The 16,694-nt window shown below is 32.2% G+C and overlaps 1 protein-coding gene across 5 annotated transcripts in view; it reads left to right on the top strand.

The window, feature by feature from the left end:
* LOC126817730 (receptor-type tyrosine-protein phosphatase T) overlaps positions 1–16,694 on the top strand; it is a 46,316-nt gene that overhangs the window by 11,269 nt on the left and 18,353 nt on the right. For 2 of the 5 annotated variants that reach the window (XM_050544856.2, XM_056100362.1), the window contains exons 2-13: positions 6,478–6,612; positions 6,872–7,141; positions 8,183–8,320; positions 9,057–9,191; positions 9,481–9,624; positions 11,727–11,864; positions 12,198–12,335; positions 13,668–13,764; positions 14,124–14,248; positions 15,701–15,894; positions 16,060–16,147; positions 16,503–16,579. In XM_050544856.2, the coding sequence (XP_050400813.1) occupies positions 6,478–6,612; positions 6,872–7,141; positions 8,183–8,320; positions 9,057–9,191; positions 9,481–9,624; positions 11,727–11,864; positions 12,198–12,335; positions 13,668–13,764; positions 14,124–14,248; positions 15,701–15,894; positions 16,060–16,147; positions 16,503–16,579 (1,679 nt within the window). Of the gene's footprint in view, positions 1–6,477; positions 6,613–6,871; positions 7,142–8,182; positions 8,321–9,056; positions 9,192–9,480; positions 9,625–11,726; positions 11,865–12,197; positions 12,336–13,667; positions 13,765–13,793; positions 13,818–14,123; positions 14,249–15,700; positions 15,895–16,059; positions 16,148–16,502; positions 16,580–16,694 lie in introns of those variants that run through there. The other 3 variants (XM_050544857.2, XM_050544859.2, XM_050544858.2) reach the window with 3 other exon arrangements.

The raw sequence follows: 16,694 nt of genomic DNA, 5'->3' as shown, positions 1-16,694 counted from the left end.
GAAACACATATGTAGTCTCCTAAACCTATCCTGATAAAAGTTAATTATTGGAAATTTGATACAATTTATATGGTGCTGGCAATCCTGCTAATTGTTGTTGATGAATAGTTAATCTGATTTGATCTGACACAACTCTATATTGAATGGTTAAAAGGAATATAACTCGTTATTTCTGTGTGAAAGACCAATAGAAAGTATATATAGTCCTGATATTTTTTGGATAAAATACAATCTTGCATTTTCCATGTGCGTTTGGCCATGCGTCTGCAATTTCCAGACTATACAAAGAGAACGAGAGAAATGAGGTTTAATGTCTGCTCGACACAAACTAGGTAATATCAGGACTAACAGATGGTTCAACTCTTTGACATGTACAAGCAGGGAATCAAAACAACGCCACTTGACTCAATGACAGATCTTATGATCTAACACACAGTTGCGCATGTGTTAACCATTCTGTCACCTAACCACCATCCAGACTATACAAGTGTGTGGATAATCATTTGCTCATGGCATAGTAGTAAGTGGTCGTCTGGATTGAGAAGAAATGGTATGATTGGATAAAAACACAATATAGACTTTAACATTATTTACAATAATAATTATTTGTGTTCACCGTACGCCATATGATCAATGGAGAAATCATGGATAATTAGAAATTACAAAATCAGATTCAATGATAAATTACAAATACAAAATCATTTCATATCAATCTTCAATATACTGGTATAATACACCAAACAATGATCTTTCTCATAGTCATATACAAATATCATGCATAAAGACATTTCACTTTTTTTAACGAACATTATGACATTATACATCCACTATATCACACTGATCTGCAGTGAATATTCGCTTGGCCGCTACAATCACTGATAAGGATGACATCGATGCGACTTAATGACTACAAAATATTAACTTTTTTCTTTCGACAAATTAAATTCTGAAACATTTTTTTTTAGTATTAGAAAAATAAATAAAGGTGTTTGAAGTATATCTTGATAAAAAATATTCCATATTTAGCGTAAATAGGTACAGAAAATAGTACGCGGAGGCGTAAAATGGGTAAAACGATATAATTTTGCCTGTACCAGTTCATATTACTACGTTCGATGTAAACAACGCACGTGTGACCATCAATTTAACGTTTTTTTCTGTTTGTTTACTCTGAATTTTTTTTTACCGTCTAATCTGATTGACCGGCTCGTGTTTGTTTTAAAACAACAAAAACAAGCCACAGAAGTAATCTTTTTTGGCGTTACCGATGCCATCTTGCTTTGTTGGTAAACATTGTGATGTTACGTCACCCTTAGAACTACAGCGGTCTGACCTTTTAAAGGTCAGGCATCTTGGACAGAGATAAAAGACGGATGTCGCATTAGGTCTGTAAAACAGATTGCCACTATATAAGGGTTTATACATAACAGATTCCTTTTAAATTTCAATACCTCCAGGCAGTTGAAAAAATGAAGTCAATTTCTTGTATTCTTGCAACTAGTATAATAGTGGTAAAATTTTTTGGAAATTTTTAATTTTTAAAAATGAGTGTCTAATGCTAATTAACATAATATATATGACATCTCTTGCTTTCTGAAACTGCACCAACCATCCTTTCCTCCCTCTCGATAGTTTCATCTTTCTTTGCCAATGGATACATGTCACAAATAAATTGAAGATGATTACTTTTACGACAAACTGTTGTAATATAAAAACTAATTATGAAATACACAGTGTTGATTTCCTGTCAATTTAGAAATATGCTTCGATATTGTATGAAAGTGACACCATGTCATAATCATCTGTAGTTCTACAGTATTTCATTATAAATACACTACTAAAGTCACATTTCGCTGTCAATTTGATTGACAGGTAGACATTTAGATAGAAGTGGGGCCTGGTATAGTTCAGTCCTAGCCTAATTGATAAAAGTCAGTGTGCTTTGTTATGTGGGTTACAATATTGAATTATTATTCCCCTGACATTTACATTAAATGTACACAGATGTAAGTGATAAATCTTCTATCAGGGGTGGCTTGTTAGGGTTATTGAATTCAATTCAATTGTGAACTGACTTTTAGCAAAATTGAGTTCAGCATTTAGTGTGGTCCTCCTGAATACCCAGATTAAGTTAAATAGCCACCGTGGATCAGTGAGTAAGGTGCTGGCTCAGTAAACAGGATGTCCCTGGATCGATCCTAGATGTTGGCTGAGAAGTTCCGCTTGATTTTCCAGTCTTTTTTCACCATGTCAGTGATGCAGGATGGAGGGATTGCCAAGGAACAGTATCTAGTCATTCTGATCGGACAGAAAACCAAGGTCCTGTGTACACACCGGAGTGCACTTAAATGATCCTGTAGCAGTTGAAAATCTAAAAAACAGTAGACAGGGACGCTGCTGCCAAGGCACAATTCCACCATACTATACTGTATACCAGTCTTGTTAGCAGACCTGGGGCAGGAAAGTAGGACCCCATTTCACTTCTAATTTAAGATTAAAATGCATACAATTAAACCAGCAAATTTCTTTCCACAATAAAACCATGTATACTGATAGGGCCATGAGCAGAGTTGGTTTTAGGTGATTTGGGCCAATTGCTCCCAAACAGACCATAGATGTTCCCCCTTCGGCCCTACAGTTCAGAATGGCAGGCCCTGTACCATGGACACTGCACAGTTTCATAACAATATGTTGAACTGCCATCGATTATGTCTATTATTAGACATATACAGGTAACTGGAAAAAAACCCATCATATTTATTGAGATGCCAAATATTGTTACTGGCCTAGATTCTGGAAACCTGGTTGGTTGGCAACATGCACATATTGAAATAAAGAGATTAATGTTAGGTTAACAGTTCTTTGACATCAAATTGATATATCAATATGATTCTAAGTTTTTGGCAGAGAAATAGAATATGTTCATCAGATATTATTACTTCCAGGAATGGTCGATTTAATCTGTAAATGTAGCCTAGAAATAAAAGAGATTTATTGGCCAGCTTTTCTGGGTTTATGTAAAATAGTAAGATTGGACATGTAAACCCTGGCCATTATATCCTGGTTTAGTCCTTCATTATTTTTCTAACAAGTATTTCTATCATCTCAATTTCCTTAAGTAACCCTTCTTAATTCAATTTCGTATGGCTGGATAATTTGGATTAGGTCTACCATGTTTATTAATTACTGGAAGAGCAAGTCTCTTGACTCGTAAGTACTTCATCAACTTCATCAATTGGTGCTCACGTTATCTTTCAGGATAAGACACTTGTCAAGTGCGAGACTCCTGATTCCCTGCAAATTATTGGTTCGCTACTAGTCATGCATTGCCAGCGCTGCTTCTAACCTGATGAGATTTTTTTCTTGTTAGTATTGTACAAGAATATTTATGTATAGATTTTCTAAGCCAAATTGATGAAACCCCAGGAGAAATAAGCTAGAAGACATTTGATATGTGTAATATTAAAAGATTTCATTTCATTATTATGCATACATGCTGTGAAGGAATCCAATTCTAATAACCATTGTCTTTATATAGGACGCGATAATGAGAAATTTTTTCATCTTCCCCTTTTCTCAAGAGTTTATTATATTCAGTTGTAATATTATATTCTAGACACGAGGGAAATAAAGCATTGTTAGCCAAGCAAGGTCTGACAACACCTTAACTATTCTTAAAGTGGTTTTATATTATTTTTCACTGAAAGCTAGTACTAACTAATAAACAATAGACACTTCATATTTTATTGACGACATGTTTCAGTCTTCCACCATATAAGATCACGCTATAATTATTAATAACAATAGAATATAAAATTAGTCAATTTTACAAAGAAGCAATCATTGTTATCAGATGCTTGATCTATATTTGGAATTTTTAAAGAAAGTGAGTGTTTAGAATTTAGAAGTTAACAGGAAAAGCCAATATAATAAAATACCAATAGAGATTTTTATACAAGTTTTTTTAGCTTGTGGATTCTCTGGAGGTCACAATTTTTTATCCGATTTTAAAAACCATTTAAATATATCAACATTCCACCATAAGGAAGGTTCGGGAAAATCGAAAAGAAACTGCCCGACAAAATGGCCACTCTTTGTACGCAAATTGTGTAAAAGTATGTAATACGAAGGTTGTGGACCCTCTAGAGGTCACAATTTTTATCCGATTTTGATGAAACTTAAAATATATGTTTATGTCCCAAAGATCTCAGTCCCTTTTGATATTAGTGCACTTCAGACCATAACTTTCTGTATTATGGCCCCTGATTGTACGAAAAATCGCTTTTGTTTTTAGCTTGTTCTCCATCCATCTCTTGCAAAATGTTGCACATCTTGCCTGGCAACCGCTGGTTTTAAATGCATGGCTTTAACTTTTACAGAGAAATAAGTGTTGAATAGTATTATTTATATAGTGATTTAGAAGCTTAAAAAATGGAGTGTGTAATAAATCACAAGGTATTGATACATAATTAGCAGATACATTGGAGATAATTAAAGTATACATTTGAAACAAGCAAGGGGTGAACATGACCTTTTCTGACTTTTACACATGTTAATTGCCATCATTAACTTGATATTGGATCATTCATGACTTGACATGCACATTTGTATTGTACAGCAAAATCCTGCCCATAATTGTGACTTTAGGTACATGTACAGTACTATTGGGAAGACATCTTTTGAACATAGCCAGAATATGATTGCAAGGGTCCCTTGGCTGAAATGCAAACAGAAACAGGGATCCTTTCATCAAAATGATAGTTATAGTATCTCTTTTAGTGATTTTTAAAAAAAAGAATAATTGTCATTAAAGTCTCATTGCATCTTTACAGAGCAATAGGAATCCCTTGTAAACTACAATATTGTAAAAGTTGAATCTCTAAAAGGAATATCAGTCCAAAAATGGTTCAATACCATTCAGTATTTAGAAAGACATGTTGAATTGAATTTCATCGACCTATATGTATGCCTGCTGCTGTTATGTTGTGGGTGAAGGTGATAGACCTGTTTAAAATCTAGATTGAATACATGGCAGGAATTGGTATTTTGATTTTGTTTTCTTAATTAATTGTTAGATAATCTATCTTGAGATTCTGAGTACATATTGTGTGAATTTCACTGTCAGAAATGCAAGGGACGCATCATTACTTTAACTTTAACTGGGACTTTTTTCTCTTTTAACTTATTTTGGGGTCTTCAGCCTATCCATCAACCCCTATACTTCGATTATCATATCGTGACTGTTTTATTTGATGATGTCTGGTGTTTTTTCCCAATAAATAAATCATACATAAAGTTAATTTTACCCATTACCTGATGGTCCTGTTCTTTCTCAAATAGAACTATAAATGATGAGTAAATTGTCTAATCTACCCTGTGTACATATAGCTATCTGAAACTGATATATTTATAATTATATACTGGTAGTTTCCACAGGGACTGCCTACAGTAAGATATTATAGGTCTCTGTAATTGATTAGTTTCTCGATCTAAATATTTTTTATGTTACTGTAATAATAGTTATGTTACTAGCTACATTACACGAAACAAATCAATACTATTATATCCAACAGATAGCTGGGTTAATCAGCTGCTGGGATATAAACCATATAGACACCTGTCAACTATGATATGATTAAACCATCAACTTTATAAACATCCTGACTTTCATATAAATATACTTAATAAATGGAATTTTAATAGTTTCATCAGTGGTAATTGACATTGTTTGTTAATGATATATATACTAAACCCAGTGACATATATTAAAGGGACGTTGCATGTGTGTACAAGATCTCATCTATTCCTAATTTGGAGAATACTAGGAAATCGTATGGGCAATTTTTAAGATCATTCCAAAAAACAAAATAATGGTTTAGCTGGGCTACATGTATGGATCACATTATGTAGTATCTTTCATTTACTCATACTGAACGAAATTGAACCATTTGGGGCCAATATTCCTTTACAAATTCTACTTTCAGCTTGCACTAATTTCAAAATCCCCTGAAAATTCCCAGTTAACTAGCTTATCATGAACTTTTAAACTTTATTTCATGTTTTAATACAGAAGTTCTATAAATTTAAGTGGAACCAATGTGAGCTCGATTTTGGTATTCAGTTACTACATGTATCTAATTTTGTTATAAAACTTTAGGGTGACATAACATTGGGTGCTAATAAAGAGTCCCAGGTTCAGCCCTACATTGGCCAAGGAAAATGTTTTCCCTTTGGCACTGGCTAGATGGCTTGGAAAGATCGAGCATCCATTTGTTTGTGTAGGTGTGTGCATAATACAACCGGTAGCAGTTGGAATTTGTTGAAAAGTAAGCAGAAACGTCACTGTCCTGCTGTCCGGGCAAAATTTTCTGTATACATTACATTATGTACATGTTGCACATTGCATGGCAAATGTCATTAGCCTGAAAAGTAGAACTTTAAACCCCATTTCATTTAGTTATTTATTATATTTTACAGGTTGTCCTAAAGGAAGATTTGGATGGAAATGTCGTTTTTTTTGTCAATGTGCTGATAACAAAGAATGTGATGTTTTAACTGGTGCTTGCCCTTCTGGCTGTCAATCAAATAAATATGGTATCAACTGCCAATATAGTAAGTTTTTCATTGACATGCAATGTACATTATTTAATCAACAATCCCAAATAATTTTTAACTACAGTATTACATGGTATAGATGCTGTATTCAAAAAAGAATTTTAAAATATCTCCTCATTTGCGGACTATATTGTAACGTGTAAGTATTTATATGGGTTAAGTGTGCGGTAATTTCTCACTTCTATGCATATATTTAATTGTTGTTCTTTTATTTAATTTTTGCAAGGTTTTAACTTTTATATATTTTATTATCTAGATAACACATGTCTATATGATAGAAGAGGTGTAAATTATACTGGCTCATTGAACGAAATCGCACCCAACATAACATGTTTAAATTGGACCAAAGTTAAAGATTCTGGCGTCTATACTGACTTCAATATTGATGACTTTCCTGACAATGATGTTAATCATAATTACTGTCGGAACCCAGGGGACAAAGATTTTACCGATTTACCCTGGTGTTACGTAGAAAAAAAAGATGGATCTATAACATATAAGAAATGCGACGCTCTAAAAGTCTGTGGTAAGTTTTTGACATATTAGAAAATTACCTTTTTAGATTTATTTCAAGGAATTTTTGTAATGGACCAATGTCCTATTGTTTTAAAAGTTATTAGTTTGTGCTAACTTAAATTTTCTGAGTGTTTTTTTCATAAAACCTTTCATTGTTTCAAATGGCCTGGTTTTGATTCGAAACTTGTACATGACAAGAAATGTGGTCCTCACGTTTCCTTCAGCTACAATCAGACCCCTACAAGCAAGCCAATTATTGAAATAAAATGGTATCATATTTTAGTCCTGAGTTTACCATCTTTGTGCTAATTAGATGTTAACCACAATACCGGTGTCATGGTTTGACTTATTTGTACCAATTCAGTTTTAAGTACATGTACATTATATTTTTTGTTACAATAGATAATAGCCATGACATTTTTCCATGTAAAATTGTAGACATATAAAATATAATAATATGTATTATATAAGAAATAAAGAGTATTCAGAAGCTGTAAGTAGACCCGATAATTATAGGTGAAAAAGAAAAATAAGAAATACAATACCATATCAAAGATTTATAAGTCTAATTATAAACTGTTGGCCAATGGGTTGTTGAAAGGCTTGCACTGTTGTATAATGACAGTGAAAATAGATGGAAGTAACATGATCAATCTATTGTCAACTATTGTTTTAACATGAAAACATGGAACCACACATAGATACATAACTGATGCAATTTCTTACCATTACGAGTCTTATTATATGCACAAAATATGGATACTGAGTCAAACTGCGTAACTATTACTTCAGGGATGTCAACTTAGGAATATGCACACTGCACCCAATATAAAGTATCTTCTTTTGGAATTTAGAATTAAATATTATTTTAACATAGGCATCTGTGGTGCAAAGGGTGGTGGGGATCAACATAGACAAAACTGAGAAAAAAATGTCTGTCTTTCTTGTAAAATTGATTTGATACATACATGTACATGTATGTGGAGAAATAGATTTTGTAAGATTTATAAAATAAATGTTTGTAATATGAATATTTTTTTTGAATTTATAGAGTGTCCTAATTATTTATATGGAGCAAGTTGTTTAAAAGAATGCCATTGTAAGAATATAAGTGAAATATGTGATAAAGAAATAGGAACATGTGAATCTGGTTGTGCTCCTGGTTGGATTGGTACACTTTGTGATATACGTAAGTCATTAATAATTATGCACTTACAATGCATAGTTGAAGATGTACTTTTTGGTCTGCATCAAATGGAAAATATATACCAGTATATAATTTTATGTAAAATCTGGTCTTCAGACTTCCATAAATATTTTTTTTGGGTGTTAATCGACAATTTAATGAAAAATATTTTGATAATTTAATAACTGTGATAATTCATATACAAATTTTGTCAACATTTGTTTGAAAATTCTGCCTAATTCATGTGATGCATATAATTTTTACTGGTCAACAATTTTTTTTTATAAAAATTACCCCAATAACTTACACAGCTTCAATACAAATTATTATACAAAAACAAAATTGCTAAGTTTTTATGAAAATTGAATCATTTCAGTAACCTGCACAATTATTAGTATTCATTGAGAATGAGCCGTAATAATTTTGGTTCCGAGGTCCCACTATAAATATTAAAGGCGTATAAAACTGGATTTTTGACAAATAACCCATATATGTCAAAAATATGTACTTTTATAATTCACAGATTCTTATTATTTTGTAATTAATCACAACCAAGTACAAAACATTTTAGCAAAATTATTGTTTTATTTATCTAAGACACATAAAGATCACAGTGTAAAATCAATAGAAATCAATGTAAACTTCAAATGACTATTATGTAAGTTAGGTTTATATAATTTTTGTGTATGGTCTTAAGTTGTATATTTAACCTTTACTATTATCTCTAAATTATTTACAGCTTGTCCTAAAGGTAAATATGGTATTAATTGTGAAAACCTATGTGGTCATTGTTTAAATGATAATTGTCATTCAGAGACAGGAAGATGTCTTGACAAATGTAAATCAGGATACTATGGTACTAAATGTACCAAAGGTATGAATAATATATTTTAAATTTATTATCAAAGTAGAATTGTACATATGGCATACAACTGTTTGTTGTGACAAAATATCGTACTAATCTGAGAAATTTAGGAATCGGTCATACTTCATGTCAAGTCCAGGTATTTACTTCATTCTTTGTATGAATGTGCTGAAAAATGAAGGAGAATTTAAAATATGACTTGAGTTTACTAGTATTTACATAAAAAATAAATTAGAAATGAGTGATAATCAGTGAGTGAGGAACAAATAATTACTTTATTTATTTATTTGTTATTCAGTTTGTCCTGGGAAATATTATGGTCCAAACTGTATGAATGACTGTGGCCATTGTGGGGATAATGATACATGTGATCATGTGACTGGAGCATGTTTTAGAAGTTGTGAATCTGGTTATACTGGTCAACAAGATGGATGCCATGAACGTAAGTTGATTAAATCATTTGTAGCATCTGTATAGAGTTGATTTAAAAATGTAGTACACACACTTTTCAGATGTATTAGGGGAGGAATTTAAATTTCTGTTTCTAAGAATACTCATTTAGAACACTTTCAGCCACGGTGTCACAAACTTGAGTCTTCTTCACAAAATAAGTGAATGAATTCTTTTATTACACAAGGATATAAGCTGTATTTTAGGCAAATTTTCTTCCTATTGTATTCCATAATAATATCTGAGATTATGTCCTATAATTTGTTTTGTAATTTATTTTAATTTTAGATCTTATTTAGAATTTGTTTTGGGTAACACAAATGAAATAAGTTGTTTACTCGGGCACCGCCCGCACCCAAAAATGGTTGGACGTAGAGTCTTTTTATTGGTCTTGATGAAAATAAATAAATAATGCCAGCCCAACCTTCGACAAATAAATAATAAAAAAAACTTGCTGCATGTTCCTACTTAATCTACTTGATTACCTTGTGGTTTCCATTGTTGGACATTTTAATTTCCTTGAAGTCAACTGGCAGCAGGTAGAAACTAGTCATATCCTAATAGTATATAGCACCCCAAATCAATGGACAGTAATTATAATGTTCAAAATTCTTCAATCCTTATCTACTGCCCAGTCCTCTACCAAGCCTGAATGTGACAATGCTGACCTACCTGTGACCACTGGTTCTACTTAAGCTCTGTGCCACCTGGCAGCCAATTTGTCATTACACAATATTTTATCTATTTTCCGTTCACCAACAACAAAATATTCCATACATACGCAAAATATATCCATACGAATCGCTGCCTACATGTATTAACACCTTTAACTTTTTTCTGTATTGAAACTACGTCTTTTAAGACTCCGTACAGAAATTCCCATCTACAGTAGCACTTTCACACAATCTCGCTGTCACATGGAATTCATCGCCTACCATATATAGTTCATTACTGACTACGAAACTAATAAAATGGTTGATTTTGGTGCAAAATAGCTGTAAAAAATGACGTATAGCAATAACAGACATGATAATATGTGGAAGTTGGCTATGACTTTTTAAGATAATGTAGAATTTAAATTAATCCAGTCACACGTATTTAATCTATAACAATTCGTTACGAGAACGGCAGCTCTTAAAAATGTTTTGACTTAAAAATGTAATGATTAGGTCAATCAGTTTGTTAATTGAACTGTCAATAAACACTAGTCAACTGGCAGTGTGGATAAACAAATGAAATGAAATGAAATGGGGTTTAATGTCCTACTGTTCTGCTCCGAACTGGGCAAATGAAGACGGGCATACTCCATACAGTGTGCTATGAGGGAAATTTTGCCCGGACATCGGCACTACGGCCTACTCTTATATCGAATTCCAACTGTCAAGGGATCTTTTACATGCACACCAATGTGTACAGGGGACCTCGGTTTTCCGTCCCATCCGAACGACTAGACAGCTCTCCTTGTCAGGCCCTCCGACCTGCATCACGCCGAAAAATCTGGATGAACTATCTCGGCCAATGCAGGGATCGAACACCCGACCTCCAGGCTAGCGAGCCAGCGTCTTACCCCCTTAGCCAGTGGATAAACAATGATACATTCATAATAATGTATTAGTATCGTGACCAGCCAATCAACCGGATTAAGGTTGTCATTGAAAAATTGTTTTCAGGTGTCTGTTACTTAAACGGTAATATGTCGAATAATTTTAGTCATATTGGTGTGAACTTGTTGTAATGTGTATACATATAGCAACCACTGGTTATATGTACATATAATTTTATTTTGTCATCTGATGTGCTCTTTAAATATTTATAAGAAAATATCTGAGGCTTCGTCTATTGAGTTATTCACCATTAATAAAAAAAACAACCTGTGTATTATTCAATGTCAATATGTTAAAATGGATTTTGAACAGATCACAAATATTTTCTAAATGAAAAAGTAATATGGTTGAATAAATTTGGTTAAAATGCTTGTTACTACAGTAAACATTTCAATGTCAAAATTTCAAAGTTTTTAATTTCAAACTTTTGTTGATCTTTCTTTTATATGACAAATAATTATCCATGAATTATCTGATAAATATATTTTAGAATGTCCTGCTAATTATTATGGTATAATGTGTAAACAACCATGTGGTTTGTGTAAATATGGTGTTACATGTCATCATGTGTCTGGAATCTGTGAAAATGGTTGTCAGTCAGGATCACTTGGACAACATTGTAATAAAAGTAAGTACATTTAGCTGCGTTATTTAAATCTTTATTTTGGTGGATTAATGAGAAATTAATTATTTTTTGCCATAAAGATTTGAAAGAAAAATCATTTGGATTTGAACTTTTGTTTAATCTATGAATTTAATTGAAAAGCACAAGGCAAATTCATATTCAATAAAAACTTTCATTTTTCAAGTTAACATTTTGAAACAATACTTTTTTTTCATTTATTTTGAGCTCAGTTTGCCTGGACTTTATTTGTCAAAGTAACTGGTTGTTGCTCAATATGATCTTTTTGTGTTTTAAATGAGGTAATTGTAAACCATGTGATATTATATTTATTACCAGGTTGTGAGACAGGATGGTATGGTGAGAACTGTAGTTTTACATGTGGTAATTGTAAACTAGGTAAACCATGTAATCGTATAACAGGACAGTGTTCACAAGGCTGTGCTGAGGGCTTTATAGGCTATAGATGTGCAGAAGGTAAGCAATTTTAGAAGATAAAAGTACTACCGGATATACCAGCCAACTAGTTGCTAGTACCACATTATCAGACGCAAGGTGATTTTAGCAGTCTTGGTCCACGAAAAAATCCATAATTACCGGGTACCAACGTTTTACACTCATGGCTGTTCAGATGACTGCAGGTGGACATTAATGGTCAAGGTGAAAATAGTGCAAAAATTCTTACTGAGTCAATTAATGTAGCTTTGGGAAAATATGTCTATAGTTTTTAGTAATGAATTAACTAAGTTTAGTTTTGTTGATTTATTTGTTTAACCCTTTATCACTCAGATCTCCCCAAACCACCCTATCTAGGGCTCCTTATACGCAAATAGTGTAAAAGTATGTGATACTAAGGTTGTGGACCCTCTTGAAGTCACAATATTTATCTGATATTGATGGAACTGAAAATATATCTTTATATCTCAATCCCTTTCGTTATTCGTGCATTACAGACCATAACTTTCTGGAATATGGCCCCTGGTTGTACGAAAAATTGCTTTTTTTTATTAGCTTGTTTTCTATCCATCTCTTGTCTGGCAACTGCTGGTTTCATGATTTTATTGGACAAAAAACTCCTAGAAACTTTTTAGACTCCAGCAGACTGTAATACAAATATGACAGCATTAAACCAATCAGGGAAATTGTTAGAAATTCGAAGAGAAGACGGAAACCTAATGTAATATGTAAACAATCAATCAGTGCACACACTGTAAAATCATTAGCAAGAGTATGCTTTTTGGTGTGATATGTCTAAATTTTACATTATCATATGAAAATGTAATAAGATAGCCATGTGGTAAAATATCTTATCAGTAGGACTTTTCACAGCAGACGTAAATAGCAAAAACACAACTCTCAATTACATCTGTTTCATTCATTTCCCTGGATACCAATAAACCACATAAAACCATTGAAATTAAATAAGGTATGGGAGAATGATTAGTGATCATTGACTAGAAAATACATTGAGTCTTCTCTAGTGGATGTTATACAGTTAATGAAATGGTACGTTCAATGGATAAGAAATGAAATAAGGAGCGTTAATGTCTTGTATTGAAACATAAAAGCAGGTGAATGTTCTTGTTAGAGCAGAAGTCTGTGCACAAAAATGTTTTAATCAAACTTAAGAAAAAATATGGCCATCAGGGGTATATTAACAACTTAGGGAAATTTTTCGGTTTATATATTTTTATAACAGTTTTGATTGTACAGTTAGTTTTTTGAATTTAGATGTTCTGCATATTTATCGTGGTCATATAATATTTTACATAATTTTATTTTTTTAATTTAAATATTGTTTAATTACAGTTTTACAAGTGAATTTAAAGTCATCAGTAGTAGGTGGTGTTGTAGCAGCTGTTGTTGTATTTATAATAATACTCATACTTATTATTTTATTCTTGAGGTAAGTATTATTGTATTTTTTATAATACTCAAACTTATTATTTTATTCTTGAGGTAAGTATTGTTGTATTTGGAATAACAAATACTTAGGTAATTGCCTAGTATTGTTATATTTATCATGCTAATAGTATGACATAATTATTCCATTTACCATATATAACGAAATACCACGTGACCATGGAATAGAACAATATCCCATCAGGCACTATTGTTGTTAATTTATCCTTCCGTAATGTCTATCTGTTCGTTCTTTTCCTCTCAATCAATTTAGTGTCCCTTTATAGATTACTTGCCAATTTTTATAGGTCTTCCTCTTTTAAAAAATTTTTCCAGTATCATGATGTGTTTATTTGATTGTAGAAATCGTAAAAGGAAGAGGATGAATATAGCCAAACCTTTCAGTAAAGATGGTATACAAGAAGAAGAATTACAGATACAGGGAATGGAAACCTGTCAATTATTGGGAGATTCTAGATTGGGGGATGGTAAGAATATTTAAAAATCTACAATCCGTAAGATTGTAATAACTTAAATAGATTATTAATATGGGTCTGCCGATCAGTCTGTTCATCTATCTATTACAGTTTTTTGGACAGAATAACTCGGCTTCTAATTGAGCCTTTTTTAATTCTAATTGAGCGATTGAGCGAGAGTGGTTAAAATTGGTTTCATTACATCAATACCTTAACTAAGTTCAACCATGAACATTTTCTGCTTAGGCTAAGTTTGATTGTCCGGTGCTTTGCAAAGGGATAAATGTGCAATTAAATAATATGTGTGTTTCTATTTATTTTGGGATTGAGGTCGGGGATATCTGTGTCACTGTTGGCATCTTTCAGTATTGTTTTGTATTAAGTTTTAACAATTCCAACATTTTATGAGCTTACATAACACCTTGATCATGTAAGCACATAATGTTTAAGAAATTGTTGTAGTTTTTAGTTTGTTAATCAGAGCAATTGCTTGCAATATATAATGGCTATACAATGTTATACATTATAACAGCATTCTACATGCCCCATCTTCTGTACATGATAGTCCGAATATTGACGGAGTAGGTAACGATTTTCTAACTTTTATAAATAAAATTAAAATAATTTTAAAAGAAATCAACTGTACAGACAATATCAACTGATGCATGCCACCATTGTGTTTCAATTTTTTTTGACCAAGTTTATGTAATAAGCTAATTTTTAATTCAATGCTTGGCCAATGGTCAAAAAAATAAACAAATCATACATGAAATGTAGCTTTATTATTCACTAAAACTTAGATATTGAATTGGTAACAATGTACTTTTATTGGTTTAACAATAAGATTTGTATTATTCATCCTATGAATAGACAATATTCTTAAATATTTAAATTTTAGTGAGATAAGATGCTTGGCAGTAACTCAACTGAATATTTACTAAAGCTGCTCCTCTGCATATAACTAAATTTAATCTTTATAATTATCTTTCTTTTTATCTTTAGATTTGTTTTCTAGTACTAATGCATATACTTTGGAGCCGGAATTCTTTGATTTAGGTCAAAATGTGATATTAAAAGAGCAACATGCTAATACAACGGGACAATCTCTGAATAATTTTCTTTTCATTTTGGTAGAGCAAGCCTCACTAGTTTGTCAAAAAATCAGTTTCATCTGAACGGCGACTTATGTTGTGGATGTGAATTTTTTTTAAAAGATAGCTGTCTTTCAAAACAAAACATAGAAAACAAGACAAGACATTATGTTTAATTAAATCTACACTGTCATTTCTGACCAAATTAGAGAGGTTCTCATTATTTTAAGTTCTATTTTTCATTTCTTGCTGTTTATTTAGAATATATATGTCATTCTTTTTTGGTTTTGGTTTTAAAATTCAGCTTTGCTTTCTCTTCTGTTGCTTTTTCTGTGCTAATTGAATAGTGTTGTTCTTTTGGACATTTGTCTAGTTTTTTTCGCAGACCAAACAGTGCTGTCAGAGCATGTGGACAATCAGATCAATGAGGAGATAATTAGTGAGCCAATCTATATGAACGTCAACAACACCAAGAAGCAGAGTAGTCCAGTCATGTTATCACAACTGTATGATTATATCAAGAAAAATAAAGAAAACAACTTTTATGGGTTTAAAAGGGAGTTTGAGGTTAGAATTTATTTCTATTTTGTTCTTTCTGGATATTTGTGGTTGATTCCTTATAGAATGTAAGCTGTCACTGTACAACTTGTAGTCAGTGATGTATTCTTTATATTGAAATGTATTGATATTATGATAGAATTATTAATGCTGTGATGGTTGCTTATTTTGTAGGAATTGCCAGTCGGTTTATTAGCTTGCTGTGAAGTAAGTCGTAGACCTGATAATAGAGCTAAAAATAGATATGGTAATATTGTTGCATGTAAGTTATATTTGACTTTTTAAAGTTCTAAAAATCAACTCTAAAATAACTGAAATTAAACTTTGTTGTGTGGCCGAATGGTTGAACATGTGTGCCTTGGATTATAGTTCTGTCATTGAGTTAAGTTACGTAGTTTCTATTCCCTGCTCGCACATGACAAGGAGTAGGGTCCTCCGGTTTGTTCCCACTGCTAAGGCTCCTTAACCGCAAGCGACTAATCGAAATAAAATTGAACCATAATATTATGTTAGTCCCGAACGACATAGTTTGTGTCCAGTGGATGTTAAACCCCATTTCTCTCTCTGTGTATGTGTATTGGTGAATATTGATTTATCTATAATATATATAATTTCAGATGATCATTCTCGTGTTGTATTAGATCCTATACCTGGTGAACAAAATACAGATTATGTCAACGCTAATTACATGGATGTAAGTCTTTCTACTCTTTGTTTTAATTTGATGGGGAATCGGATGGCCGAGTAGTCTGTCATCTTTGCAAGTTGTGAGTTTGATTGCAAGTTTGTGTGTAATAAGTAATAAGGTC

This window comes from Patella vulgata, chromosome 4 (assembly GCF_932274485.2).
Source record: "Patella vulgata chromosome 4, xgPatVulg1.2, whole genome shotgun sequence".
Classification (NCBI taxonomy): domain Eukaryota; kingdom Metazoa; phylum Mollusca; class Gastropoda; family Patellidae; genus Patella; species Patella vulgata.
The sequence above is the reverse complement of the archived record's forward strand: the minus strand, read 5'-3'. Positions and strand labels throughout refer to the sequence as shown.